The sequence below is a fragment of the Ochotona curzoniae genome, unplaced genomic scaffold (assembly GCF_017591425.1).
Source record: "Ochotona curzoniae isolate NIBS_2020 unplaced genomic scaffold, NIBS_Ocur_1.0 contig_43, whole genome shotgun sequence".
Taxonomy (NCBI): domain Eukaryota; kingdom Metazoa; phylum Chordata; class Mammalia; order Lagomorpha; family Ochotonidae; genus Ochotona; species Ochotona curzoniae.
The window spans coordinates 11990100-12014005 of NW_024466218.1; the positions used below are offsets into that span (position 1 = coordinate 11990100).

General features: G+C 45.1%; 1 protein-coding gene across 5 annotated transcripts in view; it reads left to right on the forward strand.

Moving 5' to 3' along the window:
* FHOD3 (formin homology 2 domain containing 3) overlaps positions 1-20796 on the forward strand; it is a 431569-nt gene extending 410773 nt beyond the window's left edge. For 4 of the 5 annotated variants that reach the window (XM_040984917.1, XM_040984914.1, XM_040984915.1 and 1 more), the window contains 3 exons: positions 3267-3441; positions 8532-8693; positions 20408-20796. In XM_040984917.1, the coding sequence (XP_040840851.1) occupies positions 3267-3441; positions 8532-8693; positions 20408-20490 (420 nt within the window). In that variant the 3' untranslated portion in view covers positions 20491-20796. Of the gene's footprint in view, positions 1-1061; positions 1086-3266; positions 3442-8531; positions 8694-20407 lie in introns of all 5 variants that reach the window. The other variant, XM_040984913.1, reaches the window with a different exon arrangement.
* Positions 20797-23906: the final 3110 nt, after the last annotated feature.

Consider the following 23906-nt stretch of genomic DNA (forward strand, 5'->3'; position numbering starts at 1 on the left):
CTGAGACCCTTCCCCTTGCTCAGCCCCAGCTTCCTCTTCTACAAAAAGAGAATTAATGGATGTTGAGAGGGCTATAGGGTTTGTATGTTTAGCACCTTGCCTATGGGTTGACAGCTGACAGAGCCACCCATCTTCACTAAATACTGTGAACAGGAGGTAGAGCACAGCTAGATTTCTAGTGGGGTAGGGCAGTGTGCAGGGTGACAAACCAGAAGTATCTTGTCATTTTTACTTCCAAAAATGTTTTAGTTGTTTCTCTGAAAGTTTATGTCTGATTTGCTGCTCCAGCCTTGTCACCACCATGGAAACAGCTAAACAGAAGGCGGGCTTCATTTAAAGTCAAACGATGGCCATGAGTTGTTCCCACTCAGTTTGTTTTTTAGAGAACGGATACTGAATTTAAAAGCATGTGAAGAAAATTGTCTAGTGAAAAAGTCAAGAAGCATACAGGACACCCAGGTGGCCACCAGGAGGACAGGAGATTTCAGAGACTTCATCTCCTGTTCCTAGAGAAATGTGTCGGGAAACACTCAGCTCCTGTAATCATTGCTCTTGTCCTCTGGCCTGAACACAGAAGGGATGACTGTGACCCAGGCTTAGAGACCAGGGCAGGGATGGATGGCCCAACATTTGAGGTGAGAGGGAGATGGCTGCAGATGGGTAGAGCCAGATAAATTGAGGCTGGTCAGCTTGCTGAGGCCCTGATGGACTTGTAGATGCTGGTGGGTTCAACAGGATATGTCTTGCATCAGGACATGGAGCTGGGAGGCTGATAGTGTCCAGGCAGCCAGCGATGTGATGGTGGACTTCAGTGGCAGCCCAGGGCAGGAGTCTGAATCATGCACGTTCCTCTTGACTCTGGCCATGGCTGGTCCTGGAGCTCAGCAATGGGGGTGCCCAGACAGGATGGAGGGTAGAGCCTGGCAGCTCCCCATCCCAGAGGGTGGTTGCTCATGGGGTTTGCTGTGAGCCATGAGATGATCCCATTATTGCTGACTTCTGTGCCTTCTAAGCATCGCTTCTGTCTTTTCTGTCCTGTTCTGTTCTGTCCTGTCGGGTAGACTGATGACGAGGATGAAGGCGAGGTATGACTGTTGGTAAACCTGAAGAATGCCACATTTGACCGTCCCATGTGTCTTGTAGTCTAGCCTTACATGATCAGCATGCACTGTCCACACCATTCTGAGTTTAAACCATGCATGGACATTTTCTGGTTGATTTTGTGTGATCACTTACCACCTGCCAGGGGTTCTCGTCACACTGTGTGTGCTGAAGACTGAAGGATTAACTACATCTTCCAAGCTGTCCCTGACTCTAGACTTATCAGGAGCAGGTTAGTGGTGCTATCGTCATGCCTTGGAATGTAAAGGAATTTTCCCTCCAGGCCATGTCAGAGCCTTTCTGGCAAACTCAGATGTGAGAACTGGATTCTAAAATAACCACTTACAGCATCCTCAAGCCAAAGAGGAAGTAAGCAGTGGCTAAAATCCAAGCTGGAGCCTCTTGCACCAGCCAGTGGGCAGCCTCTGATGGATTCCCATTTCCTGGATTGGCACTTGTGGTATCCATGAATCTGTATGTGTGGACTGCTAAGAGGGGGCCTGGTTCCTGAACCTGGATGCAAATGCAAGAAACAGACCTACTTGTGGGCTGACTGGCACCAGAAGCTGAGAAGGGAAGTGCTGTAGATGATATAAATCACTGCTTAATTGTGGGCTCTCATGTCATGGCAGAGACACTGGATGGTAGAAGAAGCCAGGACCCCATAGAGCTGTCTTTCTGCTGTCCATGCAGATGTTTAGCTTTGCCTACAGCCTGTGTTCTGCCATAGCGCTTGCAAAGCATGCAACTCTCTGATTCATCCAATCAGAGGAGAGTGGTAGGTATTTGTAGTGCTTATAGCAGCTAGATTCTCGAGAGGATCCTGAGTAGTGAGTGTTGCTGAGTTCGGGTCCCGCATGAGTTTGTGCCTGTTCTGGATCCTGGCACTAACCCTATGTGCTTTGACAAGTCACTTGATTGCAAGGGCCTCTGTTTCCTTTCCTGTAATACAAAATTTGACTAAACCTAGAAGAAGGCTTTCCAACTCTTTATTTAAAACAAAGCCAAAAAGATTTATTTATATAGAAGGCAGAGGGAGAGAGAGATCCTCTGTTTGCTGGTTTATTCCCCAAATGACTACACTGACTGGGAATAGATCGGGTGAAAGCTAGGAGCCTGGAACTCCATCTCTGTCTCCTATATGGGTGATGGCCCCATGCACTTGGACAATCATCTATTGCTTTTCCAGGAGCATTGCAGGGAGGCGGATCATAAGAGGAGCAGCCAGGACTTACCTAATTCTCTAGGGGCCAGTGTGCTGCTTCAACAGGTCAATCTTCTGTCTTATAGTGTTGGGTAGCTTGTATGGGCACCAGTTCTAGTCCTGGCTGCTCCATTTCCTATCCAGCTCCCTGTTTATGGCCAGGTAAGGGACTGAAGAATGGCCCAAGTCCTTGGAACTCTGCACCCATGTGGGAGACCCGGAAGAGGCTTCTGGCTTCGAATCTGCTCAGGTCTGGCTGCTTGGGCTATTTGGGAAGTGTACCAGTGGATAGAAGATCTCTATCCCTCCTTCTCTTAGTAAATCTGCCTTTCAAATAAAAATAAATAAATCTTTTTTTTTTTTTAAAAAAAAGCCATTTCTGATCAGGGGTGTGAACATTACCAGTGGTGGCTTAGCTGCCTGCATCACAGTCGCCACCCCACCAACTCCATGTTGTATGATTTTGCGACTGAACCCCACTTACACAGTTCCATCATTGTGATATTTATGAGAACTGGAACTGCTTTTAAGCACTGGATGCAGTATATAAAGATCGGCGCATTTGAATAACAAAGCACATTTCAGTGTTTTTCTCAGGGCTTTGGTGTTGGAAACAAATTTGGGTTTGTTTTGTTATTTTGTTTTTATATTTAGCTTCTGCCAGAGTGGATGCCAGTTACCACTATCAGGCACCCCGGGGTATTCAGAATGCCAGCACTCCAGTGTATGGATGAGTGGTACCTCCTGGAACCCAGGGGCTTGGGTGTCTGGTGGCAGATCTTTCTGTAGAGACAGATGTTTTCTCATGGGTTGGCAACCTCCGTGGCTGTGGTTAACTCATGCATCTGCAACATGCTTGCAAAAACAGAAAAGAAGGTCTTCCTTCAACAAAACTGTCATAATCCTGAGTTGGCCTTTTAGGGAGTGTCCATCATCTCCTAACTTGCCTTTGGTTTTGCAGTCTGGCAAGTTCTCAGGCACTTCCCCGGCACCCCCGAGCCAGCCGCAGGGTCTCAGTTACGCCGAGGACGCCGCTGAGCATGAGAACATGAAGGCTGTGCTGAAGGCCTCTTCCCCCGCCGTGGAGGATGCCACCCCGGTGCTGGGCATCCGTACCCGCAGCCGCGCAAGCCGAGGTAATTCCTGGTCGGGTGGGGTCATCTTCTCAATTCAGCCACCTGCTGGAGACCTTGGTCTCTGCTACAGGGTGCAGGTTACTGTGCCCCGTGAGTGGCTGCTCAGATCTGCCATCTCCTTGGGGGTTTCTGTGCTGAAAGAATCACACACTTTTTCCTCTGTTAGTATCATCCTGACTGACCATCACAGCTTCTCCTTGGAAGCAGACACCACTTCCTGGGGATTCTTCCTGTGGCTGCATCCTCAAGAGGCAAAGCCAGCCACGTTCAGTCTGCTCCCTGTCTCAGTGAGCAGTTTTATTAGGACCCATTTCGGTAATTCCATTTGCATGTTCAACGGTTTTACACTATGATGGCTGGCTTCTGCCTTTTAGACCCTAAAATATTTATTCTCAGAAAGCTTGTTGACCACTGGCTTAAAAAAAAAATGCACCTTGAAGGTAGCAATAAACCAAAACTTCAAGGTGGTAAAGACAATGTTTCCAGACTTGGTTTAGAATTAGAAGGGAAGTTTTACACTTTAGTTGATAAGTGGGAGAAGAGTCAACCCATCTTTCACTCACTAGTTTACTGTTTAAATGCGTTTTTCATCTGGGAATGTGTACCTGTATTTTCCTGGTCCAGTGTGACACCATGTTGATGCCCCGAGTCCTGACTCTCCCTGCCTTTAGCATGCTGTCCTCACAATGCACATGCTCTCGATGCTTTCCTCCTATCTTGTCTCCCCAGGTTAACTTTTTCTGATCTGTACATGTTAGTGCCACTTGATGTGCCCCCGTTGCTCATGCTGGCCCCGCTGCTTGGAACGTCTTTCTCTCCTCATTCCGTATCCCCTTCTCCATCAGAAACCACACACATCCTCTATGCAGCTCAGCTCACCGGGCCACTTTTTCCCCTGCATGCATTCCCCAAAGCCAGAATTAGACCACCTTGGGAATGATAACCTGGAAAGAGAGTATCTCTCTGCACCCAGCCACTCATGCAGGCTTTGTGTGTTTTGTTCAGTGTGAGCAGCTGCAAAGGTCAAGGATACTGTTGACTGCACTGCAGCTGTCAGTCTGGATCAGGTTCTGGGCCTTGGGCATACAGTGGGAGCTGTCGTGGGAGACGGAGTGCAGCCATATAATGGAGCATGTTGTGCTCCTTTAACAGAAGCTAGACATCTGTGTCTGGACAGAAAGGACAGTGAGAAAAATCACTGCCGGATTTAGGACAATATAGGCTCATTTTCACTGAGGAGAGTGATGAGAAAGAAGCTATTTGGTTTCTCTGTGCTGTCACACCCACCTATTGGGAGATTTCTGCTTCCAGATGGCAAGCAACAGTGAATGGCAAGCCACCACTACAGAAATCAGAAGGTTTTAAAAATACATGTTTCTAATATATAAGTACATACATATACATTTAAATATACACACATATATGTATGTATTTGAAAGAGTTACAGAGAAAGAGGAAGGAAGGAAAAGAGAGAGTGAGCAAAAAAGAGGAATAGGTGATGTTTTAAAATTTTTATTTATTTGAAAAGCAGAGTGAGCAAGAGCCAAACAAGAGAGAGCGAGAGAGAAGAGTCAATCCATCTTTCACTCACTAGTTTACTGGACTGGGCCAAACAAAAGCCAGGAGCCAGGAACTCTCTCCAGGTCTTTCACATGGATGGCAGGGGCCTGAATGCCTGCCCCATCATGTACTACCTTTCCAGGTGAACTAGCATGATGCTGCAGTGGAATAGGGCCTTTGGGGACATGAAGCAGCATACCCAAATGTGATTCCTGTGTTGCAGGTGGTAGGCCTAACCAATATTGCCATAGTGTCAGTCCCAAGAGGTCTAGTTCCTCACCACAACTGTTACCTGGTCTCATCTCAGTTCACTGTAGTTATCTGTGATAACCATTAGCAGTGGACAGTTAGGAGATTTCTCTGGAGGAAATAATACTGACCTCATACTCTGTTCTTTCTTTACGAAGTTCAATGCATAGTCAAAATTATCCAAGGGAAAAATGTGGAAGCCTGACTGACAGTTAAGAGAAAAAGAAGACAAAAACAGCAGGTTCCCTGTGTGGAATTGTACAGTAAAAGGTTTGAGCTAAATTTAAAAAGATTTTTAAAAATCAAAATAGTATAATTGATAAAAGCTAATTTCAAGTGGGAACTGGAATCTATAGAAAACAGCCAAATTGGCATCCTAAAAGTTCAAAATTAAGTATGTGAGATAAGGAACCCAATGAATGAGTCTAGTAGAAAATTAGTCCTAGCAAAAAAAAGAGGACCAGTAAATTCTGTTAGGTTATGGGAACATGTACAAAATCCCAGACAGATGATCAAATATGTGTCATTTGAACACCAGAAAAAGATGATAGGGTCTGATGTGATGGCCTAGCAGCTAAAGTCCTCGCCTTGAACACGCCAGGATCCCATATGGACACAGGTTCCAATCCCAGCAACTCCACTTCCCATCCAGCTCCCTGCTTGTGGCCTGGGAAAGTAGTCAAGGACGGCCCAAAGCCTTGGGACCCCGCACTTGTATGGGAGACCTGGAAGAGCTCCTGGCTCCTGGTTTCGGTTTGGCTCAGCTCCAGCAGTTGCAGCCACTTGGGGGAATTAATCAGCTGATGGAAGATCTTCCTCTCTGTCTCTCCTTCTCTCTGTATATTGGACTTTCTAATAAAAAATTAAAAATGAAGATGACAAGTAAAACTATATTCCAGGAGCCAATGGCTGAGAATTGCCCTAAACTGATTGTAGATACCAAAAACTTAGCAAATCCAAGCAGAATCAATACTAAGAGACCTATATGATAGGCCAACTGCTGACGTCACTGATGCGATAAAAATCTTGGAAACAGCTGCCTCTGCCTTTCCCTAACCCTTTGTGAAAGGCAGCAGCAGCAGGAAGAGTGGAAACCATTCTTCAACAGCATCCATGGAAGCCAGAGATAAAAATGGAGTAGTATCTTTCAAATGCCAGAAGAATGAACTTCTAACCTAGAATTCTGCCTCCAAGGATATTACTCTCAGAAATAAAGGCAAACTTAAAAAAAAAAAAAACTTACATTCAAACATAACCTATTTTTTTATAATTACTTTCCTTGCAGACGATTCCTTTGGGCTAGATTTTTATAAAGAAAATAATTAGTGTTTTCTCCCAAATTACAATGATTTTTTTTAATGAAGTAAAGTGAAATCATGCTCTTTTGTTCTAGAATGCATTGTTCTCTCTCCTGCATTTCCGTATGTGGCAATGTCTCACCATCACATGCAGATTGATGATGGGCCAAGTGGCCTGCTGGGTATGGTGAGCTGTGCACAGTGTAACCCCAGTGGCTCCACGCTGGTACAAAGGTTCCAAGGGTATATTCATGAGCAGGACAAATGGAAATAAATGGCAGTAAGACAGAGAGCACAGGAGCCAGGAATCAAAGGGAGAAAAAGCCAAACCAGAAATGAGGTCAGGAGGGAATGACGTCATCACAGAACTGAGCTTGACAGATTCATGGCAAGAACTGTCTGACGCATCTATTGACACGTTACACTGACAGCAGAAGCCCTAGGGAAGTGGGAACTACTGGTCATTGTCACAGGGAGGATGAGGCATTGCCCTCATCATGGCTCAAGGCTCTGAAGATACATTATGAACCGGTATGACTGATGGGACTTGGTGCAGATTTTCTGCAATGCTGCAAAAAACCTGACTTCATGAATGAAACAAGGAGACCAAAGCTACTTGGTTAGTTAAAAAAAAAACTGTAGTTGGCTTGTTTCTGTGTATGCCAAAACTATAGATATATTCTATTTAAAATAAAAGTACAGCAGCAGCAGCAGCAGCAACAGAAGCCCTTGTTGCTGAAAACATCATTGTCCCATAGGCACACAGCAGGAGTAACATACATGATGGAGCACCTGGCAATTTGGAGTGTGAATGTTTATATATGTATTTCAGTCATGTGAGTGTCCTAGCAGAAGCTGGGACTACTTCTGTGCAGTAAGACTGTGCAGTAAGTATGCACGGGCTGTGATCCACTGTTCCTGGCTACTTCCAACAATATCTATTTTTCTTTATACACTCATTGCCACCCAGGTTGTTGTAAGCCCTGAAACTTAAACTAGTAGGGAAAAAAGATTCAGTTTTTAAAAATATGCTTGTTAGCATTTCCTCCTCTGAATTTAGAAAAGCTGACTGTTTTCCAGCTTCCACTGGACCTTAGACAGGGGGTACCTGTGTGCCATGGTCAGTCAGTGGCTCAACAACCCTAATGTGAAAGGTTCAAGTTGTGGAAGTTTTACAAAATGAAGTTCAGGTAATGGAAATGAGCAGTTATGAGTATAACTGGCAACTTGCCTCTAGCAGAAACAGTAAGAATTTTACAAGGTTCTTATCGCAAAGGCATGGTACTAGAGCTATCAGATGGGCATTACTTTCTGCCACGGCTCAGGAATCTGTGTTTTGTGGCACAAGTTTTTCTGGCTGTTACAGGGCAGATGCCTTGAGGCCAGCCTTGGGCTGTCTTCATGTAGTTTGGTCAACACAGTTTTCTGCTTAGGAAGCAGGTGACTGTTTCAAAGAAAAGTTTTCTCAGCACTCCCTTTGCTAGTTGAGGAAGATAATCCTGTTAGACTTTTTAAAGGCTACACAACCTGTTAATTGCTGTTACTTAATTAGAAGGAGAGCGTAGATGACATTCCTGACTTATACAAACAACTGTGGAGAGTGGATTCAATGGCTCCTTGGTGGGTGTCTCTTCATCCCTGGGTATGCACCATGTGTTGCCAGTAATGGGTGCTACAGCATGCAGTGTGTGCTATCTGACCCCTGGTAAGCACTAGCCTGGCCAGGTGAAGGCATCACACAGAGGATGGAGGGCTCAGTCGAGAAAACACAGCTGTGTCAAAAATGGGTGCTCTGAGAGTGGGTTCTGTAGAGCTGGGAGGGGAGCAGGTGCACAGGATCTGTCACTAATTCTGAGGCTCTCCCTTTGTCCTTTGCTGGCATATGTTACAGTGCCAGGTAGCTTTGAGAAGTTAATGTTGTGTTTTCATTTGGGCATCATTCTCTTTGCATATGTTGCACTCAAGAGCTGTTTGATTTTTCAGGGTCAACTAGCTCATGGACTGTGGGAACCGATGACTCTCCTAATGTCACAGATGACGCGGCCGATGAGATCATGGACCGCATTGTCAAGTCAGCCACACAGGTGCCCAGTCAGCGAGTGGTACCTCGGGAGAGAAAACGGTCCCGGGCCAACAGGAAGTCTTGTGAGTGCACTTGAGGCGGGAGCTGCCTTTCTGTGTTGGGTGACTCAGGGCAAGGACTCAGAGCACAGTTGAGGTGAAATTGTCGGTGGCTGTCTGCAGTGCCCTCAGCATTCAACAGTGGGTCACACCTGTCCCTAGTGGCCATGGTGGAGGAGAGGAGAGTCACAGCTGTCAGGTATACTGAGCCATTTGCTCTTGCTGACCAGGCCTCCCTCTTTGTGTTCACCCTGTGTCTCCAGAAGATTGGAAAAGCCTTAGATGTCTGCAGTATGGTGGCTTCAGGGATGCCCACTGCCCATATTGCCTACTGGAAACTGTTTCTGTCCTTTGTCAAGCCACTTCCTGGGCTGCAGGCTGGTGTCATGCAGGAGGTTACTGCTGCCAACAGATACCCTGATGGCCAGGGGTAGAGGCTTGTTCAGTGGTGGTTGTTGATGTTAGCCTAGATGTACAATATTTTTTCCTTCTCTTACCAAACAGAAGTGATTGAGCTTCCCCAATTGAGTCTGGGCTGCTGCCTGCTCCTAGCTGCCAGCCTCATGGGGGTCATGTTGCCTGGGCTGACTCTGGAGGAACATGGCTCCCACAGATCCTAGGACAGCTGCCTGGGGGTGTTTCCAATGCAAGCTCAGCCCCCAAGCTTCAGTTTACTGCTTGGTCCCTCAGGGTGGTTTGAGTCTTCACCAGCTTTGCCTCAGAGAAAAAAGGATGGTGGCTAGGGCTTGCTCCTCACAGTTGGGTCTCTGGCAATGTGATCATCTCCTGGAGGCTTATTAAAAAATGCAGATGTGTGGGTGTGCCCAGAGCCCACAGAGCAACCAATTCAGTATCTGCATTAATCCAGAATCCTCAGGTGATTCACAATTGTAATAAGATGGAGACACCTTGGCACATAAGACCGAGAGTGGTACTTTGGGTCCTCAGCTCTTCTCTGGGTGCAGAGCCAGATTCATCTCCAGTGGTGTAAAACAGTGTGCTGCATCTCAGTTTACCCAGGCCAACACAGCACTTCCATTCTCACCAATTTGAAGGGTGTGAAATAGTATTTCCTTATGGTTTTAATTTATATTTCTCTGTACAGAGAAAAGGCTGAACCTCTTGTTATTTGCATCTGTTCTTGTTTTTTGTTTCCCTAAAATTTAATTTATTTGTTTGAAAGGGGGGGGGGGAGAGACAGACAGGCAGACATGTGGGTGATAGGTTCCTAAATACTTGAGCCATTACCTGCTGCCTCCCAGGCTATGTTAGGAAGCTGGAATCAGAGGCAAGGCCTGAACTCTAAGCCAGGTACTTGACTGTGGAATGTGGAGGTGTCTTAACTGCTTGCTGTGCCACATGCCTGTCCCTACATCGTGTATGACTTGTACATGAGTATTGGGTTCAGAGGTGCTTGGAAGAGAGTGAGAGAGGCTTTTAGTTCAGGCAAAGAATTTTATTAGGAGAGGCAGTCTGACGGATTGCTCCCTGGAGGGAGATGGTCTGGGACCACTTTTACATGGTGGGGGTGGGTGGTGACCATGTGAAGAAAATGGCCACCCAGGGTATACAGCACCAGGCTTTTATACATCTTCAGCACGGGGGAAGGGAGAAGACAGCAGCTTCTCCCAGCCTTTTGCTTTATGGTATCGGCTGGCAATGTTTGTCTCTGGATGCTTTGAGCTGAGTCAGGAGGCACTGAGGGAGGGTTAGGCTGAAGCATTAGTGGGCAGAAGCTTGTATTGGCCTAGGAAGAGTTGGTTAAAAGATTGACTAGTGAAGCAAACAGGGCATGAAAAGGCAAAACAAATAATGCCTGGCTACATATAAAAGACTAGTTAGCCTGATAATCTCCTTACTGCATTACCTTATATGACAGGAAGAAAACTCTCAGAATGTACCTGTGACTACAGATTTCTAGTTCGACCTATTAAAGATTTAGGGATAGAACTAACTGACCCCTTGGTTAATATGTTATAGACTGCCTCTGCAATCCACTTTACCAGAGACCAGGAGGGAGAGGAGCAAGTTAGGGAGCAAGTGGCCCATTAATGTGGCTTTACACAGGTGTCTGCTCAAATAGCCAGATGGACCTTGTAAGGCCAGTCTATCTTCAAAGAGCACCTGCTATGTGGGAAACCAGGAAAAACAGCTGTCTGTGACAAAAGTGGCTTTAAAAGAACCCTGTCAGTTTTGGCAAGAGCCAGGCTGCTGGAAACAGAACTGCCCTGGGAGTCAAAGGACTCCTGGTTTGCAGCCATGCTAGACCACAAACTAAAAACCCATCACTATGCCCAGCTTCTAAAGCATCCATTTTTATGGAGGGGATGGCGTAGGGTCAATGACATCACAGTTAGAGCTGTGTATTTCCACCTTGAGACACTGCCTGTTCTGTACTGGCCTCCTGTTCAGACCAGCTCTCCCCTCAGTCCAACTGGGAAATGGCAGTCAACATGATGTCTCACACCTCCCTTATGATGTCTCTTCCAGTACCCCACATAAAGAGATACAGAGGCCTGGGCCTCACATACAGCTGGTCAGGAATTAACACCCACCTAATTTTGATACCCCTCCTGTCAATTTCTATTGACCTATCAATGGGAAAACCTCTAGATTTAGTTAGCAGTAGAACTTTTCTGGGTCTTCTAATGACTCTCTCCACTGAGACCTCTTGTATTTAATCTACTTGTTAGATATGCCTCTAAAACAAAGGGTTATAAGTGTGCATGCATATAAAGCCTCAGAAACTGTTTCTGCTGGCTGACACTGCAGACCCATTGAGGCTGCCTTCTACCAGAGCCCTGGTGTGACCACAGGCCCCTACTTTGCTCCTGATCAGCTTGAAAAGCCAAAACATCCACCATAGCTCCTGACAACAGCCAGAGTTTCCGTAAGCAGAGAGAGTAAATGAGGAAGCCCAGGACTAGCCCATTCCACAGTTCCTTGCTAGCATGTGCACATTAAATAAATCAGGAGTGGTTTTTCTTTGCTGCAATGATGTGTATTTATGTTGCAAATAGCTTTTTAAATGAAACTGGCCAAGCACTTTTTGAGGTCATGGGTAGGTTATATTCAGTAGTGGCCCCTTCTTACCTTTCAGTTAATTACTGATAATCAAATCACAGGAGCCATTACTAGTTAGCTCTGGACCTGACTGCAATGCAAGAATCATGGGGACAGATGTGGAAAGAGCTGTGGTGGGGTGGGCTTAGGAAGCAGGTGCAGAAAGACTGCCAGCATAGGAAATTCCCCACGAAAGGAAGGCGGTGTTGGGTCAGCAGGGAGCTCAGAAAAACACAGTTCAAGACATTGGCCTAGCCAGTCCCTAGAGGCCAAGGGCATGTGTTCCTTTGAGCTCACATGCCTGCATTGGCCTAACCCTCTGGTCTGGAGAGAATGAAATTTGTAGAAAGACACAAAGTGTTGCTGGAAACAACAGCACAATTAGAATTAATTTTCCTCTCCAATCTGGCCAGAGAGAGATTTTATCTGTTTTTGTGGTTGACCTAAAATAATTTCCTGTGGTATTGTTTCCATTCCAATTTGATGCAAAACAGCCGTATATTTTTTATTTGGTCAAATAAAAAATCTTTTCCCATGACAGTTACTCTTAGAAACATTGCACAGCATGTATATGAGTGTTTCTCTGTAATGGGTTTCATTTATTAGTAATCACAGTATCAACAGAAAGTTAACATGGGGTAGGTTAGGCTTTCACTTTTCTAATAATGGAATGATAAACTCCAGCTTTTCCAGAAGAGGTTAAAGGAATAAGGAAAAAAATAATCCGCAAAATCTGTGTGTGTCCTAGTGTTTTGGGCTTCAACCTGAGACAAGGCTATATTTCGTTTGATTGTTCAATGGTTGCAATGAGGAAAGTAGATAATGAATAAACCAACATACTTGAGCTGTAACTCATTTCGCCAAAGACACTAAGTGGCCAACTATTATAGGAGACTAAACAGTCTGTCCTATAACCTCAAGTTCATGGCCAGTGGGCCACTTGAGGTTCTTCAGAAATAACTAAATATTTGCCTTCATGTTTGATGCTGATGTAGGCCTTCCCAGCCTGAAATATGAAGTCAATTGGGTATGTCAAGGGCAGCTGAGCCCATTTGGGGGTGCCCATGCCAGGTCTGCTATTTTTCCTGCTGCTACCAATCTGAATCTCATTAGGTAAATGTTAGGCACTGTCTGGATAATTCATGGACATATTCATGGTATACCCTGTGAAATGGTCACTTCAGCTCACCTGGTACGACTCCCAGATTCCAGCCAGTGCTCTCCAGTCACTCAGTGGCTGTATCCAGGGGAGAGTGTTCTTGGTGTGCTTGGCCTGTTTCTGGTTTTGGTTTCTTTTCACTGATTGATATGTTTGGTCCCAGTGATGACCATCCTCTTGGCCTTTTGTAGAAATCGATGGAATTTGATGGTGTTAGAGGAGTCCTTCCTGTTTTGATTCTGTAGGACAGGGCCAGGTTGGGGAGGAGAGGACAACTCCCATGCAGCTGCCTCATTCCTTTTTCTCTTGGATCCATCTCTGAGAGTAGGTTTGCCCGGCTGGGTGCCAGCTTGTGGCTTCCAGCTAACCTATCCAAGAAAACAGCCTGGTATTAAGAATTCCCAGTCTTTTCTCTTTCGCTAGGGGAGTCCAGACCCTGTCCTAGTTAGTACAGTTAAGGAACTAATTTGTTGTTGTTGTTGTTGTTGTTGTTGAATTACCCCTAAAGGAGGATTTTGGACCCCATCTGTCATATGGCCATGAAGTTTAGGGCTCAGGGCTATGGTTTTATAAAAATGTCATCACTTTGATAAGACATGCAAATAATAGACCAATCCCTTCACTGGTTGAGAACCTAAGTATGGTCACTCCTACCGGAGCAGGTTTTTAATGGGAAGAGCCAGAAAACCAATTCCAAGGTGCTGTGGAAAACTCTGATTATAAACCTGACTTCTGTCCCCTCACACCTCGACCCCCTCCTCACTATGTGTGTCTCTCCTATGAACTTCAACAGTCTTTTTGAAGGGCAGTTGACAACTAACTTTCTTGGTTTCCATAAAGTAAGAAGTTAAATCAGAGGACTAGAGTTTCTCAGACTTTGTCTCTTCAGTGACAGTGTCACTGGTCATTAAGGATGGACTGACAACTCCTCTAGGACAGCTGAGGGCACCTGCCCCAGTGCAAAGGACATGGAATAGGAGGATAAACAGAGCATGTTTGAGAGAAACCCCAAACACTCTGAGTCAACCTATGTGGAATATCCCTACGTGTTAAAGGATGGTACTCTGCTCCAGGGCTGGCCCAGGCAAAGGGCAGGACTTGATGAGGTTTTTTAAAAAAGCAGAACATGAGGGCTCAAGTAGAAGCTTTGGAGTTAGAGAACTGGAAGCAGGACGGTGTACACTGCTCTGCAGGTGCTACACCTGCTTTGTTTTTGTCAAGCCACTCTCCCAAGTGAGAGAACTGACATACTGCAAGTGCAGGCTGGCTCTGAAGTCCTCCACCATGTCTGTGTGTGAGCTGGGCACCACTTGGCTTGCAGAGGAGCCTCAAAAGGGGGCAGGATCTACAAAAACAATCTGAGTGTCCTTCCTGTCTCCATGAGTTGTAGTGAGCCCAAGACAAGCACTCATTTAAGGGTTCTCTGGCAGTACCAAAACCTTGCAATGGGATAGGATAGAACTTCATCTTTATTGCCAAGATCAGCAGACTCCATTTCCTCATTCAGGAATTCACACATGCATACAGCAAGTGGAGACTGCGTCTCACCTAAGTTACTTGCCCTCACTCGGCTTCAGTGTCCTTGGATACAGTGAGGACAGGAGTGCCCGCCTCCCAGGATAGGTGGGAGGGCTCCATGAGGCACCTGTAACAGGTACCTGTTCATTTCCCAAGGGTTCTAGTGCTGCTGGGAGTTTGAAGTTGGCTGTCAATGCTTAGGTGCTGCACTTGTCACCTGATACCATCAACCACCTCGCTCCCAACTCCACCTCCCCTTGCTCCCTGCCTTAAGGAGACCATATCTGTGTTTACTTCTCTGTTTTGACACCCCACACCCCCCAGGACTCCAGTTTAATGGGGTTGTTTCTGTACACACCAAGGCTGTAGTTGGCTCTCAGTGTTGTGACTTTCTAGACAGATGACTGAGGAACTGGGAAAAGAGCAGTTAGTTTTGTCCGACCCACAACATACAACGATGCTGCAAATTCCAAGGCCGTGGATTCCTGAGCCATCCTGCTTTTGTTTCTGTGCACAAAAACTGTGGAGATATTCATTTTTACATTTCACTGATTCCTTCTTGTTCATTTCCTATCAAGGTACCAAAGAGTTCTCAGGGAGTCCCGGATGCTGAGGTAGCCACAAGTTACAGGAGGAACTGTGGGCAGGACTGTGTGCAGCCAAGGCCACTGTAGCCAGGCCAATGGTTGTTGACTATTCAAAGTGCTCAATGTGGTGGGGATTTCTGAGACCTGTTTCAGCTAGAGGGAACTTCTGTGGGTCAGGAGAAACTCAGGGATTTCACTCCATCATCACACGAGTCAGGACTTTCCTCTGCATCCCACTCAAATAGTTAGGGGTCCAGGCCTGGCTACTGTGTGATCCCAACCAGGGTTAAAGTGAAGTGTGCTGGGCCTCCCCAGGCACATTTGCTCACCTGTATACATTGTTCAAACTTGTTGAGTATAAGTTAGCCAGGATGAGGAATTTCCACTGTTGCTGACCCAGGACTTATATGTGTGTATTTATTTATTAAAGATTTTTGTATTTATTTGAAAGAACAACAGAGAGATCTTCATCTGCTGGCCTGCTCCCCAGATGGTCACAACAGCAGGAGCTGGGTCAGGCTGAAGCTGGAGCCTTGAGCTCTATGCAGGTCTCCCATGCGGATCCCAAACATTTGAATCATCATCTGTTGCCTATCCAGCAACGTTACCAGGTAGCTTGGTTAAAAGCGGGACATCTGGGGCTCAAATCAATGATGAAATGGGATGCCAGAGTCCCAGGTGGCAGCTTCACCTGTTGTGCCCAATGTTCTTCCCCAGGGTTTCTTTTTTTTTTTTTTTTCTGCTTTTTAAAGAATTTAGACTTACAGAAACGTTGTGCTCTTTACTCAATTTTCTGTAGAACAATTTATCCAAATTAAAAAACTAATATAGAAACAGAAGAACTAGCCCAAATGCTGGGCTTTTTTCATATTTCACTGGTTTTCCAGTGAATGTCCTCTCTGTTCCTCAGGGTCCCACAGTACATCTTGCCACCATCTCTGAGGCCCAGGGAGTACACTTTGTATCTCTTACACTTTTGAAAAGTACTGGCCAGTTATTTATAGAATGCCCACTGATTTGCGAAACCTCTGTGTTTGATAGGATTTTATGTGAATGAAAGATGGAGGCAGAAAAGAGCTCAGATGGTTAAATAATTGAAATTGATCTAGGCAAAGCAAAACAAAAAGCCCGCAGGAAATCTCACATCAAATCACAAGGAACTACTCATCCTAAAACAATTCTTCTATATTGAAATCCAAAGGGGCATGACTTAGACCTGCTGTTCTGGCTCCCATCAGCAGAGATGACACCAGGAGCAGTTCTGAGCTGCAGCAGGGCCAATGACACATTCTGGAAACATTTTAGGGCTTAAGCCAACACACAATGTTTAGCATTATGTACAGACACAAAATCAAAGACCTGTCTTTGATACAAAAGAGAAGGAACACAAATGGGTTTCTCTCATGTGCATATCAAGCTGGATCTCTTTCTCATCAGTGTGAGAAACATAAGAGTATCTTGCCTGGCTTCATCAGGCCACAGCTGTGTTCAACCTTCTGGCTCAAATCCTTGGGCCTCTACCTTGATCTCTGTGTGCCACCATTGGCTTACTTCTTGATGAAGTGCTAACAGTACCCATTTCAGAGCGTGTCCAGATTACAGAAGTCAGGTAGATTCTTGGCAGTGGTAGCCACTAGCATCATTGTTGTTCAAATTTGATACCTCTTGCCACAGAAACACCTGATAGCACTTTGTAGAATTCACTTGGTTTTTATTACTAAGGGAGGAAAAGGAGAGAAAAACATCTTAAGATGTTGCCTTGATTCCAAACACAGCTCGTTGTGCTGCATGTTGGTGTCCCTTGCTGTCACTGTAGTCTAAAACCTGCCACAAGGGCCTGGGACACAAAGGCCGTTGCTGGTGCCAACAGAATGACCCACACAGTCTACAGCCATGAGGCAGACAGGGGTAAACATTTGCAGTCTATTCTCTGTTTAGCAGCTTGGAGAGGGAAGGCAGTCACTTGTGGAAGGCTGGAATGCAACCTTGATTCAGCTTTGATGGTGCCAAAGTGTTCAAGTGAGGCCTGGTGACCGGGAGCAGAAAGTGCCCAGTTGTTCTCATCAGATCTCCAGCTGGCCCCTTCTCATCTGCACACTAACAGAGAAATGTCGCTAGTTGCAGGAAGGGTTGTGTCTGCCTTGGAAGTTTGGCTTGTGCAATTCCACCTCCTGCAGTCTCCCTCTTGGCGAGGTCTCTTGTTCTGTTGCATCCTTAGCCCTTTCCGGTTTTCTGAAAACTGAGTGAAAGCCAGCTCCTTATCTAGATGTGGTCTGCCTCCCTCAGCGTTTCTCCTTGCAGAATGTCCCTGGGAGAACTCTACTTTCCTGACCTCAAGATTCTGTCTTCAACTCTTGACTCAGAGTAGATGCTCAAGTGGCATTTACTGTGTGACAAGTGAGTCCACGAGCAGTTGTGTGTAATGGTGGTGGGCAGGGGGGAAGCAGCCAACACTCCAAGGGTAACCAAAGGTGCAGAACTTGCACTAGGGCACATGACTGACCTCAGAGACTATTTTCATTTCCCTACTCTCTTTTTACACTACATAGGAAAGTTACATCGACTCTACCAAAGGAAGGATTCAGATTCCTGAGATCTTTTTCCTTATACTAAGGGGGTAGTATATTTCCAAGAGGATCTATGTGCATTATTGTGAAGGCCTACAGAAAGTAGACCCTGCAGATGAGTAATAACTTTTTAAAAATTATTGTTTGTATTACTATTTGGTACTTTTCAGGGGCATAGCTGGTAAGCAAAGGAAACTAAATGCATACTGGCTTGCCCCAAAGCAGAGGGTGCAGGAGCCCAACTGGTGAATGAGGGAGAACAGAGAGAGTATCCTAGAGGAGCGTTATATCTGTGAGTGGCGCCGGGGTGGAATGGTGTGGTAGGAAGGCTGAGGCAGACACTACTGAGCTTTGCTCTTATCTCTAAGCCTGTCCCACTGGTGTGGCTGGTCCAATAGCCATATCTAATTAGGGAAACTTGACATGTGCTGTAGGTGCCAAGGTCCTTATTCAGGTATTTATGGGAAACTGAACTTGACAGCTACAGGATTAAAGTAGATGTTTGAGTCAAAGTATTACAGAAGCATCTTTAAACACTTGCATGGGCAAAAATGTTTGCCAGTCTGTGCAGTCCTCAATAGTCATTCAGTCAAGAACATGCAAGGGATCCGCTAAAGCTCATGGAAGAGGCACATGATGAAAAACTATGTATGGGTTTCAACTTGTTTTGCATTGCACCAAAACTAAACTTTCTTTAACTATTTTAGTTGCATTTTCCACAGGCTTTTTGAATCCCCACAGGCATGAAGATTATGATTCATAGACACATGCCTATTGCATCTTCTGCAGGTACTGAAACACAATTTAGTGCCCATTTAGTGCCATGTGGACGACCTTGCTGGGAAATGTCTTACATCTTCTTTAAGAGGTCACAGCTGTCTCTCACAATGAGGGAACATTTTATCTTAGTTGATATTGTTATTTTTCTTTAATAAACACTTGAAAGAATGTTTAAAGAACGTAAAAAGATTATTTCAACCTACTATTTTTACTGTTACCCCATAGAACAAATTCCATTACTCAGTTAAATGTGATCTGCCTCTAGCCCAGACTCTGGAGTCAAACATTTCATTTGGTGGAATTGGACACTCAGTCTGGATTCCAAGATGCCAAGGTGTAGGGCAGGTGAGCTCGCTAGTGCAAAAGTGATGGCAGAGGGACAGCTCTTGGACCCAAAGCCAGGGCTAGAAATATAGTGACACAGGGTGGCATGGTCTGAGGATATCCCTGTGTACCTCTCAAAATTCATGTTTGATGCCTGTGAAACTTTCATGAGAATTTACATTCTTTGAATTAAATGTCAAACAGACAATGATTTTTTGCTTTGAATTTTTAATATTTAAAGGGAACAAATTTCATCTACTTCATATATACAGATTTACATGCACAATGCTTGTCATCCTACCCTCCTCCTACCATTTCTCCTTTTAATTCATATAATGACACACTTTCAAAATACTTTATAATCACAAGCTTAACCCTCCACTAATCAAAGAATTCAACAAGTAGCAAGTAGATAATATAGTTATTAGATAGTAGATAATAAATTAGTTATTTGTTGCTTGACTAATTGGTAGATTACATGTCAACCCCTATTTAAGGCACTGGTTTCTCAGAGTGCAGAAACCAAGTCATTTATTAATAGATGCTAGCCCTTGTTCGTTCTACTGGAAGGACAGATCTCTTGTCCACATCAGAATGAGCTTTTATCCTGGGGATGATGAGGAAGCCTATAAAATAAGGTGTATATTACAGAGATAATGTCCTGGCCTTGGCATGAGTGGGTATGATGGGGGTGGGAGTGGATGAGAAGTGCTGTGTCTGGAAAGACGCTGGGAGCAAGCTTCACTTTCTCTGCATCTCAGAGTTTTGATTTGGGATTTAGACTGGAAGGAAGTTTAATAACAAACTTATTCTAAAATTGGAATAAATATTTCAAGCTCTGTAGGCCTTTGAAAGAAATACAGAATAGGCCAAACACAATGAGCAAACTCAGGGAAATGTAATCAGTTGCCCTTTCAAGTGAAAGGACCTGCCATCTTCATTCTTATGCCACTTTTATTTTGTCATCAAAACTGATCAGTTCTAAGCAGTGGGAAGGAAAAACTAATGTGCCAAGGTAAACACATTTTACATAGTTACGTATGAGTGTTCCTCTAGTTGCTGGTGTTACCTTGTGGAAGGTGGTTGTTGGCCTTCCTTGAGGGCAACATTTTGAGGTCATATACCCAGTCCACCCAGCAACACCACCCTTTGTTTAGATCATTGTCCCAGAGGGCCTTTAATGAGTTGAGACTAACACCTATGCGCTTGGAGAGGCTCATCCTGACCATGGCCCCTGGCTGGGAAGATCATGGGCTTTCACATGCATCCCTGTTGTTGCTCGGATTGCAGGTCCGTAGTGTTGTTGGATTCTGCTGGACCTCTTGCTGGGCTCTAGTTATCCTACTCCATGCATGTCATGGGGTCACTTTGTCCTGGGCCCCATGGTTATGTTTCTTGCTCTGATCGCTCCTTAGCTGGAAAGATGAGATTTCTACATGCCACTTGCACCTGGCCATTTTTCCCCCCTACTCTTCAGAAGCCTCCTGGGGAATTGTCACACCTGTCTTCTCCCTTCTTTGTAAGTCTCCCTCTACACACACGCACACCTCTCATTCATTGCTCTTGACTCTTCAAGCTCTCAAATCAGTCTGTTGTAACCCAAGACTCTTCCTGCCCTGTAGTCAGAACCCAAGGGCTTATCAGCAGCCGGGAGAAGGTGGGTTTGGTGTCTTGAATGTTGCATGCCTTGTGCTAATAAACTTTTTCTTCTCTTCCCTTTGACCCGTGGATGCATTACAGTGCGAAGGACCTTGAAGAGCGGCCTGACTCCGGAAGAGGCTAGAGCCCTGGGTCTGGCTGGCACCTCTGAGTTGCAGCTGTGACACTCATAGCACACCCTGAGAAGTGTACGGAGCAGAGAGCAAGCCATTGCTGGCTGCAGCCCCTTCTGCACGGAAAAGGGGGAGACTGGACATTAACACCCAAGGGTGCTGGAAGGGAGGACTCCTACGGGTGTCCCCACATGGCTCAGGCTGCCTGCTTCATGAGCCATGGACCTCCAGCGGTCTCCCACATATGATTCCTCCATTGTGTTGGCTGTGTCTCTCTTGTGTTCCTGCCATCTGGTTTGTTAGTCCTAACGTGTGATACCTTTTCTGGGTCAGGTGTCACCTGTCCCAGGTGTTCTGAGGCAATTTGGCTAGTTCTACAGGCTGGATTTCCATCATAGCAGCATCTCCAGATGTAAACTCCAAACTTGTACACAAAAGCAAGCACAGATTGGTTTCCAGTTGTGGATTTCAGATGTACTAAATGTTTATACAAATTCATAAATGTACACCATGTTTCAAATACTAAATAAATAGAGTTTAATGTCATGGCTAGAACTTTCTCTTCTACTTGGGTATAGGACCTTCTGCAGCATCACGGGCTCACCTCCTTCTGATTCAGCAATACCTCTCCCCAGGTTTGCCAGAAGGAGCCCTGCTGGGAAGGCCTGTGGTTGTGGGGCCGGCTTTGGCTTGTGTTTTGTTTATAGAATGAGTGGCAGCCACTCTGTGCACATCCTAAGTTTTTGCTGTGGGACACATTAGCTTTTGTTAGTCTAGTGTATATCATCTTGGAGGGGGATGGTTGTGACACCACATTCATTGTACACATCTGGACCATTCTGCAATGCACTTTCATGCCTCTCAATGTAAACACATTCTTCAAACATGTATTTGATCAGACAAAACAGAAGTTTAAAACGTCTTTGGAGAACTTTAGAATTTCACAATTAGTACTAATTTCACAGTTAGCTGTTGGGTAGGTACAAGAGCTAAAGCATCTAGCGGAAGGTGCCAAGAGAGAGCACCACAGAGTGAAGTTGGGGGCTGGTGCCCCTCAAAAGCTGCTTGGCCCTCAGTCACATGGTTCCCAGTGAAGAACCCCAACCTCTGAAAACAGGGAAAGGTAACCCACAGCAGGGAGTATTTGCTAGTTGCGGGAAAGTTGAAAGATTATCCCATCTTGACCTACTTAGAAAACCCTGACCATGCATTAGGCATGCTTGACTTGTAGATGGTGTGCAACAGTACTGCCTGAAGAGCCAAAGGTAGTATGTTCACACTGTTAGGGACTGTGACTGTGTCCCTGCTGAGACAGTGAGCGGGCATTTGTGAATAACCTTAATAAAGGGAAGAGTTAAGGTGTATATATTACCACTGAATTTATTTAATCACTATCGAAGGGAATACATGGGATATTAACATTCCTTTTCCTTATGATTCTAGATAACACTTGCAAAATCCCACATGCGGTTTACGAGTTTGTGAGGACAACTGTCTGTTGCCTTGGCATTGAACCCAGACCTGGAGTTTCTGTTATCACTTGGGATGGTGAATCTGTCTTTGTCACGGTGTTTGGTGACCAGATTGGCTATTGGTGTTCCACTGTTAATTTAGGCTGTAGAATAAAAGAGTTACATTTGGAGGGAAGGGACTGAATAAACCAAACGTTAATTTTATTTGTCTTTTCAGGAGCAAGCAAAGAAAACTCACTGCTTCCAGCAAGGTAAAGAGTATCTTTTTGGAAATGACATCTTGAGTAGCTCACTGTAGTCTGGGGATAATGTCAGGTGGTGGTTCCTATTCTGCACTTTGGGCCTCCCTGGTGTTCCACAAACTATTGATGTTAAAAGCAAAACAAAAGCTATCAACTGCTCTTTTCCTACCAACAGGCACTGTGACCTCACAATGTGTTAAGGATTTGCTCATCTCCCTCTCCGATTTCTAAGGTGGAGACCAGCTTGGAAAGCACTGAGTCACAGGGTACCTTTTCTTTTTTTTTCCAGGATGGGAATTAAGGACAATACTAAAGATGCTCTTTTGAGCATGTTGCAAAAACCAATTACACGTTCCCAAATAGAACTGAGTCTAATTACTATTTGAACCCTAAAACGAAAGTCAGAGGCACCAGCCTTCCAAGGATGTTTATGTGGGAACAGTGGTGGGATTTGAACCCTGGCATGCATGTGCTAGGAACAATTAGAGATGCATTGCTAGGCACAGCCAAAGGAGGCTGGAACAGAGTGATGCTTTTAAAAAGATGAAAGAGATGTTCAGGTAAGTTGTTTAGAAATGAGAGGATTGATTACAGGGGCTGAACACAGAAGTTGACATCGTTCATTAGTGGAGATGGTACGCTAGACCAGAGTTCTTATTTGAGAGGCTAATTGTTCTTGTGTGATTGGCTGTTCCTTTGCGTGACTTGTGCCACAGGATGTGGTCTGTAAAATATTTCCTCTTTTTGGGGGGACAGGGGGAGGTTTGTAGTGGTGGGAGCAGGGTATAAGCATAGTTTGTGGATGTCCCTCCTTAATAGACTTCTATCTTTATTTTTTGTTAGTGTTAGACATAAATGACATTGGTAACTTTCACACTCTCGAGTAACAAACCAATCAGGACATGTTTGAGCAATCTTCACACAGTTTGCCTAGCAAATGAGGCCTGGTCCCTGCTTGTCCTAAGCCAGGCAGAGGAGACTTTGAGACCCTCACTAAACAGCTTTGCATGTCCAGTAAGATGAGACGAGCATGGGGGATTGGTGTTAAGAGACCAGCTCTTGCTGTCTATTGTCTTTTTCACACAGAGAAATGTGTACTCAGTGGCAGGACAGACATGCCATGGGGAATGAACCCAGAAGCTGTGGGGTGTCTGTAAAGGTCAAAGGGGGTGCCAAGAGGTACCAGTAAAAGTCCCTTTGCAGGACAGCTCCATAAACTTCTGAATCATTTCTCCTGCCTCTGGACTGCAAGTTGTTTGGCATATTCAGTTCCACTGGGGGAACAGGGCTATAAGTCGGCATCTTAAAATGTCATTTTTAATGAAAATGAAGGATTTCTCATTTTATTACTTCTCACCCTGCTGCCACTATGGCTGCCTGGACTAGTGACTTTTAATTCAAACTACTAAATCTGTCTTTAAAGATCTGTGTGAATGGCACCCTTACATTTATGTGATACTATTGCTTATCTCCCAGATCACTGAAATAGATGTTCTCATTCCTATGTCTCAATATGGATCAAAATGATAAATCTGATAAAGTTAAAAAAAAAAACTACTAAAAGTGGCTTTGTAATCTTCAAGTTTTTTCTTTAGTTATGGTATGGGGAGGAGAGTGCATAGGGCTTTGGAGGGTTGAAGACCCCCTAGTCTTGTTTTCTTCCAAGTCCATCATTCACCACAGGGAAGGCAGGAAGAACAGAGACCAGTAGTGTGGACTTAGCTGCCACGCTCGTGATCTGTGGGTGCTGTCA